The sequence below is a fragment of the Hippichthys cyanospilos genome, chromosome 15 (genome assembly GCF_059441005.1).
Source record: "Hippichthys cyanospilos isolate Australia breed blue-spotted pipefish chromosome 15, RoL_Hcya_1.0, whole genome shotgun sequence".
Lineage (NCBI taxonomy): Eukaryota > Metazoa > Chordata > Actinopteri > Syngnathiformes > Syngnathidae > Hippichthys > Hippichthys cyanospilos.
In genome coordinates, this window is record NC_142383.1 from 3,504,860 (window position 1) to 3,521,778 (window position 16,919).

General features: G+C 37.7%; 1 protein-coding gene across 2 annotated transcripts in view; it reads right to left on the reverse strand.

The window, feature by feature from the left end:
* Window positions 1–3,670: 3,670 nt before the first annotated feature.
* LOC148411392 (whirlin-like) overlaps window positions 3,671–16,919 on the reverse strand; it is a 147,126-nt gene continuing 133,877 nt past the window's right edge. For both annotated transcript variants that reach the window (XM_088435435.1, XM_088435436.1), the window contains one exon: window positions 3,671–7,814. In XM_088435435.1, the coding sequence (XP_088291561.1) occupies window positions 7,632–7,814 (183 nt within the window). In that variant the 3' untranslated portion in view covers window positions 3,671–7,631. The remainder of the gene's footprint in view (window positions 7,815–16,919) is intronic.

A 16,919-nucleotide genomic window follows, 5' to 3' on the forward strand; every position in this document is an offset into this window, starting at 1 on the left:
TTTAGATTCACCAAAAATGATTGGTTTTGGATCCCAAATTTCTCGTAAAATCAACCACAATTTCCTGGGATTGTCATTTGACTGTCAGACAAACAAGAATAAAAATCACCTGGTGCACTTAACAAAGGCAACATTTGACCATCATTAATCACACATAACTGTTTTGTGTAGTTATCTTTATTGAAAAATTATACACACTTTCTGTATAAATAGCATTGTACAACCCTCTTGATCAAATGTGCTGGGAGCAGGCAAACAACATGGGGACAATAACAGATGAGAACGAAATACATTTAAAGGGCTTTTATCATGAAAATCCAACATTTTGGAATTTGTAACCATCTTAGAATGCTATTTCCTGTCTAAAACGAGCCCAAGGTGGCGTTTTCCTCTGAGCATTCCTGCTCATTGTTATGCTCCCGGTAACAACCCCTCCCGATCAGAGAAAATGACAGGACACTCACATACAGTATGTAAGTCACTCATTGAGTACTGCCCATGAAGACTAAGCACTCTCCCTTTCTCCTAGCAGTCAGCGGTGCACTGAGACAATGTCATGAAAGGGGCATGGCAGCTGCACAGAGAGGCAGTGTTTTAGGGAGACGAACAACTTAATTCCAGATTAGAAATAGAGCCCCCCCCCAAAAAAACACAACTCATATTTAATAAAAATTGAGTCATCATTGTGCCAAAGGTGATATACATTCTTATACACACCTTGTTAACAGTGGAAAATGTTCAAATACAGTAATCCCTCATTTTGCGGTGAAGAGGAACCCCCCTGCGATAAGAGAAAATCGCAACCATCGACCAAAATGATAACAATCAGAGTTTACACTTGAAATTCCAATTTATTGCAAAAGAAATCTAGGTCCAGTAAGTGATTTACAATGCTCCAGTGCAGCGCTGTTTTCTCCTCCTCGTCCTTCGTGTCAACCTAACCTGCGTGCCTGAGTTTCATGAAGGAGATGTTAACTCTTTCAAGACACGTGATTGGCAGCCGGTGCAACCACCGACCAATGAGGGCAGGAGTTGTAATCCATTCCCGCCCCAGAGTTGTATCTACTCCTGCCCTCATTGGTCGATGATCGCGCCCGGTGCCAATTACGTGTCTTGCAGGAATGCCCACCCCCATCATGAAACTCAAAGACGCTGTTGGACACAAAGAGGTGGAAAGAGGAGCACTGCACCGGATTGTTATAAATCGCTACCTAGATTTATTTTGTAATAAATTTGAATTTTGAATGTGAACTGATTGTTATCATGTTTGGTCAGCTAAAGGCTTCACTTCTAATTAGACTTCCCGGCGCCACTAATATTACCGCGGGTCTTTGTGTAACTACAGCCAAAGGGATGGGAATGGATAACGGTACAGTTACTACATAAGTTTTAATAAAGATCTAAGTAAATATGTGTACTGCAGTAGTTCAATGTTCGAGGAGTGTCTGTGGCAAGTGCATTTATAGTTAACTAGTTTGCCTGCCATGCAGGAAACCTTCACAGCGTGTCTTTGCACTTTTTTTTTTTAGCCAGGGATCACTGTACAATGAAACAAGCCCTTCAAAAAGAGGCAGATGTACAAGTCAAACATCCAAGTGTGGAAGCCAAAAGATAAAAAAGAACTGGCTAATATAAGAGGAGGCACACTCAATGAAACAAATAAAAATGATAAAATGATTTAACAAAGGAAGTTGGGAGCCACTGTTGGGGGGGTGGGTCTGCTTGGTTGCATGGCACTGGAACAGAGTGAAGGCCAGACTGCTGTCACTGTGGAGTCTGAGTAATGAGACTGTCTTAAGTTGCTATTACTTCTTCCATTGCCTCTCCCTCCCTGCAGCCCTTTAAATAGCAGGTCAATGAGGCCCTACTGCTTTATTGACATATTTATAAAAGATGGGCTCATTTAGGAGTGATACTACAGTACAAATCTTTAACCACCCTTTAGTGAATCTTTAAACACAAATTATGAGCTGAAACAAAAATGGAAAAATAACAATTGTAAAGACGTTTGATGTGTACATTTCTATTCTATTTTTCACACTTGCCTCTCTGAGAGTTGGATTTGCATTCATCTACACTTCACCTGAGCAGCATGAAGCCGGCAGTATAAAAATTTTAGGTGCACTCAACACAAGAATACGGCCCAGTTGGTTTGTCAAGTATGAGCATTCAAGCACGGTACACTTCCCTGGTCTCAGAATGCTTAGGCCTGAACAAGGCTGCCTATAAACCAACACATCCCTGGCTGCCCGACTTGAACGTGCTGCATCATCATTGTGATTGTTTCTTCCGCAAGTTACACATGACAACTGCCCCACTGCAGACATGGATAAAACGACACGATATAAACAACAAAAGCAGGGAAATTGCATTTATTTAGTGTCTTATTGTGAGGTAATGGCACACATAAACTCGTTGATGCCAGAATCGGAGCAGAGCTGTGCGACTTTACGGGCCAGTGGGGTTCAGGGCAGGGAGGGTTAATATAGGACAGAAGTTCCAAGTAGACCTACTTTCTTGCTTGAGAAATTTTATATCGACCCGCTCTGTTCGTTTACAACCTTAACCTCAGCTAGGGAGAACAAAGTCCACAAATTCTAGTGTACAGTGAAAACTCTCAAGTTGAAGCCAATACATTACGGGACACTGGTCGACCTCCAACTGGCTACTGGTAAAATCAAACCATAATTTAACTGTAGCATACTCAGTTAAAGACAAATTATGAAGGCATAAAGCTAATGCTTGTCATCTGGTGACAGAAATGCGAAGAAGGTAACCAGAGTAAAACATAAAAATAGATGGTCGTGCTGGGCAAAGGGAGTATGAGTCATATTTTTCCGACTGTTAGTCTGCTTATTAAGTATACCTATCTCCTTTTCTCACGTATCTCCTTTTCTCACATTTTTCTTGCTGAATATGAAACATCACACAAAATCAATGTTCCCCCTTTCATTACATTGTTGAATGTTAAAGGAAATTCCTCTTTAACCCCTGGGGGAAATTTTCACCCAACTTTGGCTTTTTGATGTTTTTTTTTATGCGCAATATCTAAGGAAAAGCATAAAAAAAAAACCCACATAGAGGCTAAAATATTGCAAAGATTTTCAAAACATGACGACTTTTCAATATGCCACACTGCGGCCCCTTCTAAATGCTTGCAAATGGGAGGTCTTGAGGTTTACCCTATAGGTGTCAAATTTAGCCTATGTCGGGTTCATTTACTGACATTCAAAACTGGAAATAATGTCAATTTTTTACATATTGAAAACCAGATGTTTCATCATACATTTCCCCCAATTTTTGCATTAATCCGGAATAGAATTTTTTATGTTGACACCCAAAAACCACCAGGTGGGTTAAGCGGCTAATTTATGACTTTTGCAAGCCTCATGACTTCGATGAACGGCTTAGCCTGGACTCCCATAATGCTGACATAATAAACATCCCATCCCAACATTTCAATTGAATAAATATCTAAATGTACAGGGCATTTACTTTTGCTATTATCACATTTTTACAATTTAGCCGCCCCCCCCCCCCCCCCCCCCAAAAAAAAAAAAAAAAAAAAAAAAAATATATATATATATATATATATATATATATATATATATATATATATATATATATATATATATATATATATATATATATATTTATACTGTATGTATGGATAGGTTTTCTTTCAAAGTCAGCCCAAGTTGGGTGATAATAAGCCCAGGCTAGTGAAAAATGCCCGGACACCCAGGGGTTAATGTGACTCACTGCATGACTGTAATGTACACCTATGTCTTTAAAGTAATAACAAAAATCAAGGTAAAACTTGAATCGTGAATCTTAAATTGCTGTATCTAACTTAACAGTTTTACAATAGTGACAGTGAGATGCTGGAACATGCTATATAGTGGCTCCATTATTTCGGGTGAGATTGTTTAAACCAAAGGGCAGCACAGTGGTAGAGTGGTTAGCACGTCTGGCGCCCAGTTCAGAATTCCAAGTTCAATTTCAGCTCAGCTAGTGAGGGTAAGTGGCAAGAGAAAATCGATGAATGGATGTTTAAAACATACTGTAGAGGTTCCACTATGTTATATCAGAGTCGTATCATCATTAAAAGATGTAACAAATAAGGTATATAAATCATTTGAATAGGCGAAAGTAAGAAAAATAGTCATCTATTATTTTGATTTAATCCAGTTAGGAAAAAAAATCTTAAATCTGAAGTGGTTTTATCAGTGAAAACCAAAACAAGAGAATTATACTTAATTGATGTGCTATTTTTTACACCTTTCCTATCATTCATTGCATTTGCTATCGAGAGGCTTGGGTGTGATGATGTGGTGATGCATCCTCATGTAATGTGCAAATGCTCAAAACAGCTTTCATTTATGTGCCTTTTTGATTGCTATTTAAATAGAAGCTGTGCAGCCGCTCTTGTCTAGATCACGTTGTCAGAGCACAAACAGCATTTGAAGTGTTTTAAGTGCCACAGTGACTATTATAAATTTATTTCCAGTCATCATTTCTTATCAAGTGATTGAAAATATATTAATTGGCTGCTGCACCCTCAGACTTATAGCAACGTAAGATTGAAAAGCAAATTAAATCCTATTCAGGGTTTAATTGTGAGCCTAAATTCTTTTGAATCTTCCCATAATCTATATGCTTTGAGTCACAATCAGATTTGTTATTATGAAAATGATTTTTTATGTATTTACTTTTTACTTGGAGTTGTTTCCAATGTGTAGTTTGAAACACTGATTTTCCAGGAACACTTGGAAGTCATTATCTGGGAGCAAGTTATCAGGCAAGTTTTTACACAGCAGGAGGCTCCCACCATCTGCTACACAAAGAATCTTCAAAGCCACAATGATTAATTCATGCAGAAAACAATATGCTGCGACTTTCTTCAATTGTTAAAATACAAACTAAACTAGGGGCAATGTCTTCATATTATAGTATTCAAATTAGTGCAACTTAACTTTGAATGAGTTGCATAGCAGACCGTTATTCAAAGTAAGTAATAAGTCATTTCACTTGTATAGAAAGGTCGCATCCTTTGTTAGTTTTACTCTTACAGTTGCCGTCGTTAAATTGAGACCTGTGCAGCTCAACAGTGTGGTTTACACCACCAGAACTCAGCATCTTATTGTGTTTACGTTTCGCTTTTTGCAGTGGTCAACTTAATGAGTTAACACGTGTAAAAACAAAACAAAACACAACAAATTATCACAGCATATCAAAATTTCCATCATATAATCTTTTGAGATTATAAAACTGCAAGAGTTTTTATATGGAGTAAACAATTTAGATTGGCAAAAAAACACTTGCAAATACATTCAAACGTACCTGCAATCCCATTCAAACATACTTGAAAACGCATTCAAACATGCTTTTAAGCTAAATGCTTGTTTACAAGTAAACAAAGAACTATTTTTGGTTTTTGCATTTCATCAATATTACACCAATATGTTGAAAATTAAGTCATCATTGTTTATTATGATTAATATTTTTTAACTTAGGCATGTGCATGCCAGTACTCCATGGCATAATGGGGAAAACCTACTTGGAAGTATAAATTTGCTCTACATTGGCTTCTATATTTTTCCACAACTGTTTTAGTCAAATTCGCAGAGGTGGGCATTTTACAATATTTTGCTTGTTCATCAGTCGTAGGTGCCCCGCTCCCTCTGTCACTGTTGGTCTGCCATCTTTTCAAACCGTAAAGTATCATCTTCGGTCTGTTGCTCCATTGGCCAATCGTCGGTCGGTCACTCATTCTGGTCATCATCGCCATAGCAAAAGCAAGGTTTTGCTGAACTTAATTTACTAGATAATGGCAATTTAAACATTTCTCAGAACAGTGACAGGTCGTGACGATTTTAAAATGACGGATGAAATCTACTGTTCCGTCGGTCTTACTCCGTCGTTTTTAAAATATTTTCGTCATTCGGCGGTTCATTGGCAAAATGTTGATCCGTCACTGACAGTCAGTCAGTTATGACAAACTGCCCACCTCAGCAAATCCAGACTAATAAGAAGTGGACTATGTTCGACTTAAAGGGAGTACGTGTAATTATTTGCATGTGCCTGTAGGAGCTTTAGGGGCATTAACATAAATCCAGCAATAAACGCTCCTCCTCCTGCTGTCCGGAAGCGTGACAGCCCTCATATAATATAATTTAATGATAACTAGACCTACAATTATACCTAAAACATACTGTTGATAGTTAAAAACACATTTATTTGCAAGTTTTTGAAATATATAAACATTTCATTTATTCCTTTTTAATTATCTAAATCTTACACGATGTCACTTTAAATGGTTCCATTGTGGGGTGACATATGCACAGATGTGGTTTGACTAAATGTACTTTCTTAAGAAAAACCTGTCACATGTTGTTTACTCTTTTGTTCTAATTTCCTCAATTTCACCCGATCTGTCTTAATGCTACTAGATTTTCTGTGTCAGGTATATCTCCTAATCGCTTTTTTTCTATAAATGGAGAGGACGGGTGTCCAAGAGTGAGAGGGATAGCGAAGCTCTATGTCAGTCCTCTAAAATTCTTATGACTATCCATCCTGAGTTGTTGCACTGGATATGGCATCATTATGCTCCCCGGGGAGTTTAATTAGTGAGTAATAGGATATTATCCAATGAAATTGGCTCGTAGAAGAAGCAGCAGGAAGAACACTGCGTGGTCTAAGTGGAACGCTTTGAGATGTTATTTGCCCACTGAGAACATGTCCACATTCAGTGTTCTATGTATCTTCATTATCCGCTGTCTTGTTATGTGTTTAGGCTGTCAGGTGTGATCAAGATCAATGATGTACTTTCATTAGCTCATAATGGCACAGATGTCTGAAAACATTAGAACTTGCAAAAGGGAGATGCATAGTCTTGCTGTAATGAAAAAGAAACTTATAGACAATGTTATCAATATGGAACTGTGGCACAGTGGCTAACACTGTCACCTCCAACAAAAGGTTTCTCGATTCAAACCTGCTGGCTAATTTTGTGGAACTATGCTAGCGGCGGTTCTCTTCAAGTCCTTTCTAACACAATTATCCATTGGAAAAAAAAGAATTGATCACATTCGTCTGACAGGTGTAAGCTGCTCCAATTCATATTTGTAAATATATGTATATATACTGATGTAACTCTCCGCGGATTTATATTTCATATAGCGATCTTATAATAGAGTATATACAGCTATATTTATTCACATATGTACATATATAAATTCAAACTAGGAAATCTGACTAGGATCGACCGGGCTTTTCAAGTGCATTAGCTAATAACTAATGAAATAAACAGACCGTGGTAACTTGGACGACTGCGATAAGTTCCAGATCAATTCATTTCAATACCAAGAGGCGGATCTATTCATTTCAATACCGAGAGAGCAAAATATAGGTTATACTGTATAGGCTTTGCTATTATCTACTGTAGTGCATAAGGTCTTACAGCGTAGAGGTAACATGTTGAAAAGAATCGAGAACAAAATTAGGTTGTTTAACAGATTAGGTGGAGTTTCTTTTAGTCCACCTCAAGAGTTGTGCCATTTAAAAAATGAAAACGTCTTCCTGCCTTTTTGTCCTTGAATCCCTGCTTGTTGCTATCCTCTCCCACTCAGCTATAGTGCTACATTGAACTCAGTCACCAGAAAGTCCACGTAGTCCCTCTCTTTGGTCTTGAAGGCCTCCGCAATGAGGCGCGCGGCGTCCTTGTGCTCACGGCCCCTCAGGGAAACCCCATTTACCTCCAGGATCACTTGACCAACCTTCAGCTGACCACAGTTGTGAGCCGAACCACCCCGCTTGGAGAAAGAGACAGACACAGACAAGGTTATAAGAAAAACAAAACAAAACTAAGAAGAAAAAAAAAACACCATTTATACCCTTGACCAATTCTCACAGGTAATTACTGGATTTTCACCAACTGGTGCAATCAGAGTATAGTTTAACACAATATGGATGAGACTTAATGGATGACAAAAGACTGCAAACCAATGTGTTTGTAAGAATTTTCACTTATTTCACGATACATGAGCAAAAGAGAGCATACTTTGTGAGAATAGAGTAGAATGAATAGTTGACTTGAGCTAGGCCATCGTGTTGCTTTGACCTTTCCTTGCTCTGCATCTTCTTATTTATTTGCACCCTAGCACACATCAGATGCCCCAGTCAAAGGTCATATGCACTCTTGGTGCATTGCATGCTGCTGCCACCAGCACGCTTTACTCCCTCCTTCTCAGGCCTTCTACACCAATCGGTCAGTTCAGACAGCTGGCCAGCCCAAGAAGAGTCCTTGTGGATCCAAATGTCTTGCATTTACCAATTAATATAGGCCACTGTACTCATTGGGACTTTCAAAGCTGCAACATTTTTTCTGTTATCTTTCTGCAGATCTATGCTTTAAAACAACCCTATCTTGCGGGTGCACAGACAATTCCTTTGACTTCATATTTGGTGTTTGTGCACTGAAATGCACGATTAACTGGACCCTATATACAGGTTTGTGCCCTTCCAAATCATGTCCAATCAACTGAATTTATCACAGCAGGTGGGCTCCAATTAAGATGTAGAAACATCTCCAGGATGATCAGTAGAAAAAGGATGCATATGAGCTTAATGCTGAGTGTCATGGCAAAGGCTGTGAATACTTATGTAAGTGAAACAATGTCAATATTTTTTTTTCCCTTTGTCATAATGGGGTACTGAGTGTAGAATTTTGAGAAATGAGATTCATTTAATACAATTTGGAATGACGTTGTAAAATGACAAAATGGAGAAAAAAGTGAAGCTGGGAATACTTTGCAGAAGGACTGTATTTTATCTCACAAAAAACGTAGGACATTTGTGATAAAAATATCCAAAACAATAATCCAAAACTTATAGGACAAAGTGGCTGCTTGTAAAACTAGCGGAATATACCACCGACTTTGTTCATCTGATCACCACTTCTCCACAATGAAATCTGAAAAAAATACAGTGTTTATTGCTAAACAGTTTCAATTGAAAAAGATTCATGAAATTCTTTTGTACAACAAACATTATGGTGAGTGTTGTACTGCTATAGCAGAGCACCCTAAATAAAATACAAAATTCTAAACTTTCTGAACTAATGCAACACCAAGGTCGTGTTGCTCCTCAGGCCAATAAAAACTGCACTTGCACATATTTAGTACTGAATTGAGCTAAAGATGCTGAGGAAGTCGGGCTTTATGAGCCGGCACGCCTTGAACAAAGGCACTGTCTACCAACTTTCTCAACCTTATTAATGTCAAAATGGATGAGTCAGCAATTCTGGTTGAGTTCTTTCTCAATGGTGATGAACAGCCCCGGGAACGCAAACGGCTACCTTGATGTGATGCGTACTGTATTCCAAATTAAATGGAAAGGTTACATTAAAGTTTTCACGCAATCAATAAGCTCCTTGCTATTTGTTTCAGGTTTATCTTTTAGATGTCATTTCCTTGATATTATCTGACATGATTGTCCAGCTATTTTGTGTTGTTAACGAGTGACTAGTCAAGGGTCTGAAGTAAACTGAGATAGGCTGCAGTTCATGACCTTCCAATTTGACACACGCACAACAGTGAATGCACTTGTTGCGACAACTATTGGTACTTTCCACATTTTGAAATGAAGTAAATAATAGATGAGATTTTAAATGTCACTCTCCTTATGCACCTCTGGGCATGTATCCAGAAGAGCTTGTGTGCTGACCCACAGTAATTCACTTCTGTTGGTAGATTGAATTGAATTTAGATAATCAGTCAAATCGCGAGATCCTATTTCTTTAAGCTAAATGCACACACAGCTTTACGCTGAAATATTCAGTCAGAAAGAGCATACTATGCAAGTTATGTAATGTATTTTATAGGCATTGGTCCAATTGAGTACTCCTTCTGCATCCAGCCTTCAACGCCAATGTCACACAGAACCGATATCTTCTTAATCAGATCTTTGTTATAACAAATACAGTGATACATATCTCTATTTATGAATGTCTCCTGTTATCAAAAATCCAGGTTGCAAAGGCCTCTTCAGGAAAATATTAGGATACAAAAGATAAAAATTATTGGTGCATAATAATGAGACCAGCGTTTACTCAAACAAAACTGTAATGTAATACGACAATACGACAACCCGCGATGTTTCCACTCTGCTCCTGGAGCTGGTAATTCTAATATTTGTTAAAGTTTTTGATGCATTTTTACAACTTATTAGGATGCCAACTTGTCCACAATTGAGAGCGACTCGTTTTTTGCACTGACATTTACTGTGATCTTGCACATCTTTGCACGCTTCATTCACACTTTCAACGGTAGGCCTAAGAAACATAAAATTGACATTAGCGAGAGCTAATATTGCACATATTCACATAAAAACACATACATATCACTTTGGGCAGCTGTAAACAAACCGGTGAACCCGTTCAATGTCGTGTCTGACTGTATGTTAGTGAACAACATAACACGGGAAGTACTTTGCATGACCTTGAACTAAACTTAAGTTAACTTACATGCTAAAAATTAAAAAAATAAATAAATATGATTGCTCATGTGGACTTGTAAATGATGGAAAGATCATTGGAAATAAAAAAATTAAAATGCACAACTAAAACGACCTAAACAACATTCTCTGCAAGCACCACTAACACACCAGCACCATCACAAGGCAAACAAATGCACTGTATTCATATTGTCAACTGCTACAATTAATAATATTAATTTACGTGGGTTAGGAGCGTTTTTTTTGGAGCTTTCAATGGATTAAGATATTTAAATGTAAAATGTGCCTCTATATTTACGAAAAATTCACATTACAAAATCACTTCCACAACGAAGCAATTCTGCAAGTGAAGATACTTTTAGAGTGATTCTCATCAATGCAACTTTATTTTAACCACTATTTTTAGGAAACATTGTTAGAATGATAGATTCAGATTGTTTTAGAGAACAAGGAGTAAAAGAAATGTTGTTGAAAAAAAACCCCTATGTGAATACAGTAGCATTTTCCAAGATAAATCCATAATTAAATTTTAACCAACAAAAATATATATGAATTCTGATAATACTACGACTTTAACTGTTGAAAAACACATTTATTCTCTAAAAACTAGGACTCAAACCTTTTATTCGAACATGACAATAGGACTTTGTTCCTGCAATAACATATCATAACTAAAACAGAGGAGTAGTTTATTTGTTATATTTGTTTTATTTGCACTTTGGTCCTCAAGAGGATGTGTGTGTGTGCGTGTGTGTGTGTGCGTGTGTGTGTGTGTGTGTGTGTGTGTGTGTGTGTGTGTGTGTGTGTGTGTGTGTGTGTGCGCGTGTGTGCGTGCGTGTGTGTTCATTCACATGCTACTGCGTAATGATCTATTGCAAATTATTTTGCATTTCCAAGAGACGACACACCGAGCCCTAAGGGTCACCGGACCACTGACCTAAAACGACACATGAAATCACGGCAGGTTCTCTTATCCCAGTTTACCCCATGGGCTTGAATGGAGCACACATGTCCATCTTTTCTCAGTTGAACGTATAAAGGCAGTGTCACTGGATTTAGAACTATCAAGTTTGGCAGGGCCAAGTCACGCAAATTTGCATTTTGATTATACGTTCAAGCATGCTGTGCCAAACTGTGAAAAGACCCATTTCAAAGTAGGGCAAAATCGGACTAAAGCCACCTTAAAGTAAGAATTTTTCCTTTCTATGACATCAACCTTTGATCACTTGACAAGGCACATTCTCTCAAATATGAAGTCCCAGACTCACAATGCGTAAATAGAAATATGAAGGGTATTTTGAAAATGCCAGTTTCTTAGTGTTGTTTATAATAAATCTTTTGACACATTCACAATAATATTTTTCTATCATTTTATTTTTACACTGATTATATCTCCATAGATATTCAGAAGGAATATCATACTCCAAACAGTTCGCCTGCAATTTTTTCAGCAATTTGATAGACACGCGTAGGTAGAGGTGGATATCCGGGTCTTTGTGGGCTGTATTGTCGAGAACCTGTTTGCAATCCAATGGCAAAAGGTCCTCTCATTCCCTTTAATGCGGCAGAAGTCTGCATTATACAAAAATACAGTGGATCTGCACACGCAGAGGAATTGCAAGATGGTCTCAATTATGAAAGCTATTTGTTTGGCTATTATTGACACCGCCATCCACACCTCAGTCGTGCAGCAAAGTGCATGGACAACTCCTGAGGCTCTTAGAAATATTTTACTGATGACAATGTTAACAATTCATTCAACTAATGGATTATTATAATCACATGCACAAGCTTGTTGTTCATATTTACAATAGAATGCACCATACACATCCCCAGACCTGAATCTGTCTGCCTGCCTCCAAATCCACCAAATTTGCATTACACCACCCGCGCCACAAAATCCGTCTACTACATTAGCGCCCCTTAAGTATATTTAGCCTTTAAACAAATTTTGCCCTGATCATAATTCGTAAATCAGTTTAAGGCACCAGTAACAATGAGAAGAAATGCTTTACTGTAATAGCACCATCATACTCAGAAGTGGCCTTTGAAGAAAACAAAGAAGGCAATCATTCTCTTCTACTCTTGTCATTTAGCGTGACATGTTCTGAATGATTCAAAGTCAAGAGTTTCCAAAAGAAAAAGGTTTCCCAATGAACAATTATGACGTGAAAATGACCCTAACTGACTGAGAATGTGTAGTACATATTCATTTGGAACAAAACCTACTCAACAGGGCGGTCATTCAATAAAGTTTTTAGCTCATACTCATTGTTGATAATTAAATATTTTTATTCAGTGGTTTAATATTCATTGGTCACAAAACTTGACTAACGAAAATGAACAATAGCAAATACTCTGCCTAATAATTTGGAAAATAGTGTAAATGTCTGCTGTCAATCTGATTTGTAAATAAATAAATAAAAAAATGGAAGCCAAGAGACCAAGTCATCCATCCATCAGGGAAATGTTAAATTATTCCTATCTTACAACAACATATGCAGTGTTCTGGGGTTGCCATGGAAACATGATGATGCTTTTGTCTTAATGACGAGCTTCACAATTTCATATCAAATGGCAAAATCACATGTTTTGCACATGTGTTCTTGTGCTGTGCATGTCAGTGTGCCAGCTCCATTGATGGCAAGGCATTAATCTGGGGAGGATCAGGAATGAATATGAAAAAGAGTACAAGGCTTTTGCGGTTCAAGGTATAAACACACACAGACACTGAAACCTGACCATGGCACCTTATAGCAAACAACTCAACAGTCTTGTGCTGCCAGGATGTATAAAATCTTCCTTCACCCAGTCAGGGGCTTGGGCCTTCGCATCAACAGTTGCGGGCTTCCTCGCATGCGCAAATGGATATGTGAACGAGCCCATATACTGTACTGTATTTAATAGATGGCTGCAATAGCCAATCGAGTCAAAAGATCGCCATCTAGAGGCATGCTCACTGCACCGAGACTGGATGGTCTGCCTTAAAGGCATAGCATAGCTTTTAGCTGACCTATCTGGGGCGGTGAAATGTGTTTTGCACTTCCACTCAACGAACTATGAGCGGCCATTTTTCTGGCTTGGCTACCAGGGGTGTGAACTCGTCTTTGCCGTTTTTCTGGCTGGGCGAACAGGGCCGTGAGCTGGACTTTGCCATTTCTCTGGCTGGCTGGCTGGACCATCAGTCGCGCTGACCCTGGCACATATTTCTGTTAGGAATGTCTTTCATTTGTAAAGGATTTATTTGCTTTTTTAGCTGCACTGGATCAGCAAACTTCAATTGTTTAACCAAGGCAGCAACGAGACACCAAAGCACAGCTGGACACGCACGCTACCGTGCTTTTAAAAACTTCTTGGGGCACCCGAGTGGATATACAGTATTGTACATCTCAGTTTGAAGGTAAAGACAGCTCCTCAATGCGCTCCGGTGCTTTTAAAAAACTTTTGGGAACACCCGTGTGGATACACTATACATCTCAGTGGCAAGACAAAGAGCATGAAGAGGTTAATAAAATTCGGGATATATTGAAAAGACTGATCAATTGAGACCACAGTTTGTTCTGGTGAGTGCAAGCCTTTTCTTTATTTAATGTTTCATTTTTAATATGTTTGGCGTGATTTTATTTTGTTCATATTCAATGAATAGAAAAGGAATAAAATTATCTTCTTAATTAAACTAATTTGGGCTTCATAAAATTTTGTGGATATTTATTTTAAATTTTTTAAAATTATTTTAAAAATGTATTTCAAGTTTTGACAGCATCATGTATAATGACAAGTTTTAATTGCTGATGCGGGTTTAGTGACGTTTAAATACTCCGGAAAATAGCCTGTCTAGCTCAGTAATGTGTATGTGTGCGCATGAGGGCTATTTATTCGAGTCTGACATCACTGAAGGCGTATGTGTGAAAGTCACGGACCACCACCAATATATATTGTATGTATAAAAAATATATATATCTCCACTGCATATTGACAATTACAAAATGTCAAAATTCACTGTAATGTTTCCATTATCAAGTGACCAGTGCAATCCAACCCAATGAGTTATAGTTATGTTTCATTTCATTGTTTTTGTCAGACTTCACAAATTTGTTAATAATGGAATCTATTGCACAAATGACTACTTTGACTCGCCCTTCCTCCATCTTTTAAACCAGTGCTTATAAATCCATGGTTGATCGAAAAAAAAAGATCATCGTTTGTGAAAAACATTTCGTTTTCCAATCACTAAGAATTTGGTGAATGTGCATTAGAAGGTTATGAGGATCAATGCCTCCAACAAGGTTAAGAATCACTTTTTTAAATAAAACTAACAAAGACTAAATACCCCATTTGTTGAGTTTTCTGCAACTGTTTGGCATTAAAATCTATGAACACAGGAATAACCATCTGCTTAATAGTGAACCAATGAAGCTAAGCATCCTGAACCATAATACAAACAGCTGTTAATTGTTTTCTCTGTCAAGTATGACATTTCCACTGTAATGTCAACTGCTAGAGACATGAGACAAATTGTTCACCTGCTGATTTTGTCAAACAACCTTGATTTAAATTAAGTATTTTTCAGTTTCCCGCAAGTGACAGTTACATTCTCCTTTCCAAGTTTGAGTGGCAAAAACAAGCAACTTTTTAAATTTAACACAGACCACATTAATGTGGAATTAATCTAACAGGGCGTGACATGCTTTAATTATTGTCATGGCTGGTCAGAACACTTGGGTCACTATCGTGAAGAAGTCCTCACCAAAATCACTGAGAAATCATAAAGATGTTGAAAGATAATTACACACTGAGGTCTTATAAGTGGCCAGACATTTGCATTAATACCAGTGCTGCAACAGTCTAAAATCAGTTTCTTTTAGGAATCAAGAAATGTTTTTAGGATTTACAGTATATGCCTTAGAATTGGACTAAAACTACTGTATATGCAAGCTTGATATCAACTGAGATGTTAGCATATCATATGAGACAACACAGAACATGGAAATCATGTGGTATCTCAGTTTACGTCAGTGACTTTAGCCAATGGAAAAGGATTTGCCTTGTTATTTTGAGTTTTTTTTGGTTACCTATATTCACCGTATTTTCCGCACAATAAGGCACACCTAAAAGCCTTAATTTTTTTTAAAAAGCTGATGGTGCGCCTTATAATCTGGTGCGCCTTATATATGGATCAATATTGAGATTGGGATTCGTAGATGGGGAATGAACTGATAAAGTAAGCTTTACCTGTTTCTTTTGTGTGTTTACAGTTGAACAAGGTTGGTCATAACGACTGAGTTATTATGCTATTGAGAGTTTAGAGTTATTATTTGAGTTATTATTGTTATTACTTTGAGTATTACTATATTGTGATTGCATTGAAGGAAAGGTTTCCTGATATAAATGTTGCACTACATGTTATACCTTGCTGTTAAAAGATAAACTGTCACGGAAATACTAATAAAATAAAACACAAGACAGTTGTTTATTCATCTTGGGAGTGAATGGAGTTGACAGAAAGCTGGTTTGTAATCTCCTAATAAAGTTTGACTGCTTCTACTGTCGCGCCTTATAATGCGGTGAATGCGCCTTATATATGGAAAAAAGTTTTAAAATAAGTCATTAATTGGGGGTGCGCCCTATAATCCGGTGCGTCTTATAGTGCAGAACATACTGTACTTTTATTTAGGTTGACCAATTTTCAAAATTAAAAACTGAGACATGGCAACTTTGCCAAAAATGAAATATGCAATACATTTTCATCAGGAACTAATTACAAGAAATGTAATTGCTTATCAATCTGGTGACAGGTGGTTGTGAAAACACTTTAGCTAATCCTAAATGCTATCTTGGATGACAGTTAAATGCACTGAAAGAAGCCAATGCACTCAATGTTGTGTCAATGAAGTAAAATTTTTATCTATGCCCCCGCATCTTACGTTTACATGTGGTTTGTTTGTCAGACATATGATAACATTTGTCCACCGACCCGCTCCCATGTGATCAACTAGTCTGTTTGGTGCAGCGAATTAGTAACAATAACCTTTTCTATTGATGTTTGAGATGTCCTACTGTGTGCTTGGTCATTGAATGCACCCCCTATGAACTGTCTGAATATACGCTTTCTTTTGCGTCTCTACTTAGTCATCGACCGATGAATGCAAACACTTTCAAAACCCTGTGCATAAATCCTAAAATCAGTTGTCACAAGATGTCTCGTTGTCCCACAATGGGACCGCGGCATAAATATTTCCCCACAATCCTTCTACACAGAAGCATGTACTTCTCTTAGTGACTGGGAAATGAAGTTTCGTGAAACAATAGCGACAATATGACAACAGACAATAGACAACAATCTAGACAACAATATGACTCCACTAGATTACACAGTTGCTTTTAAGAAAGGGTTTTAAGAAAAG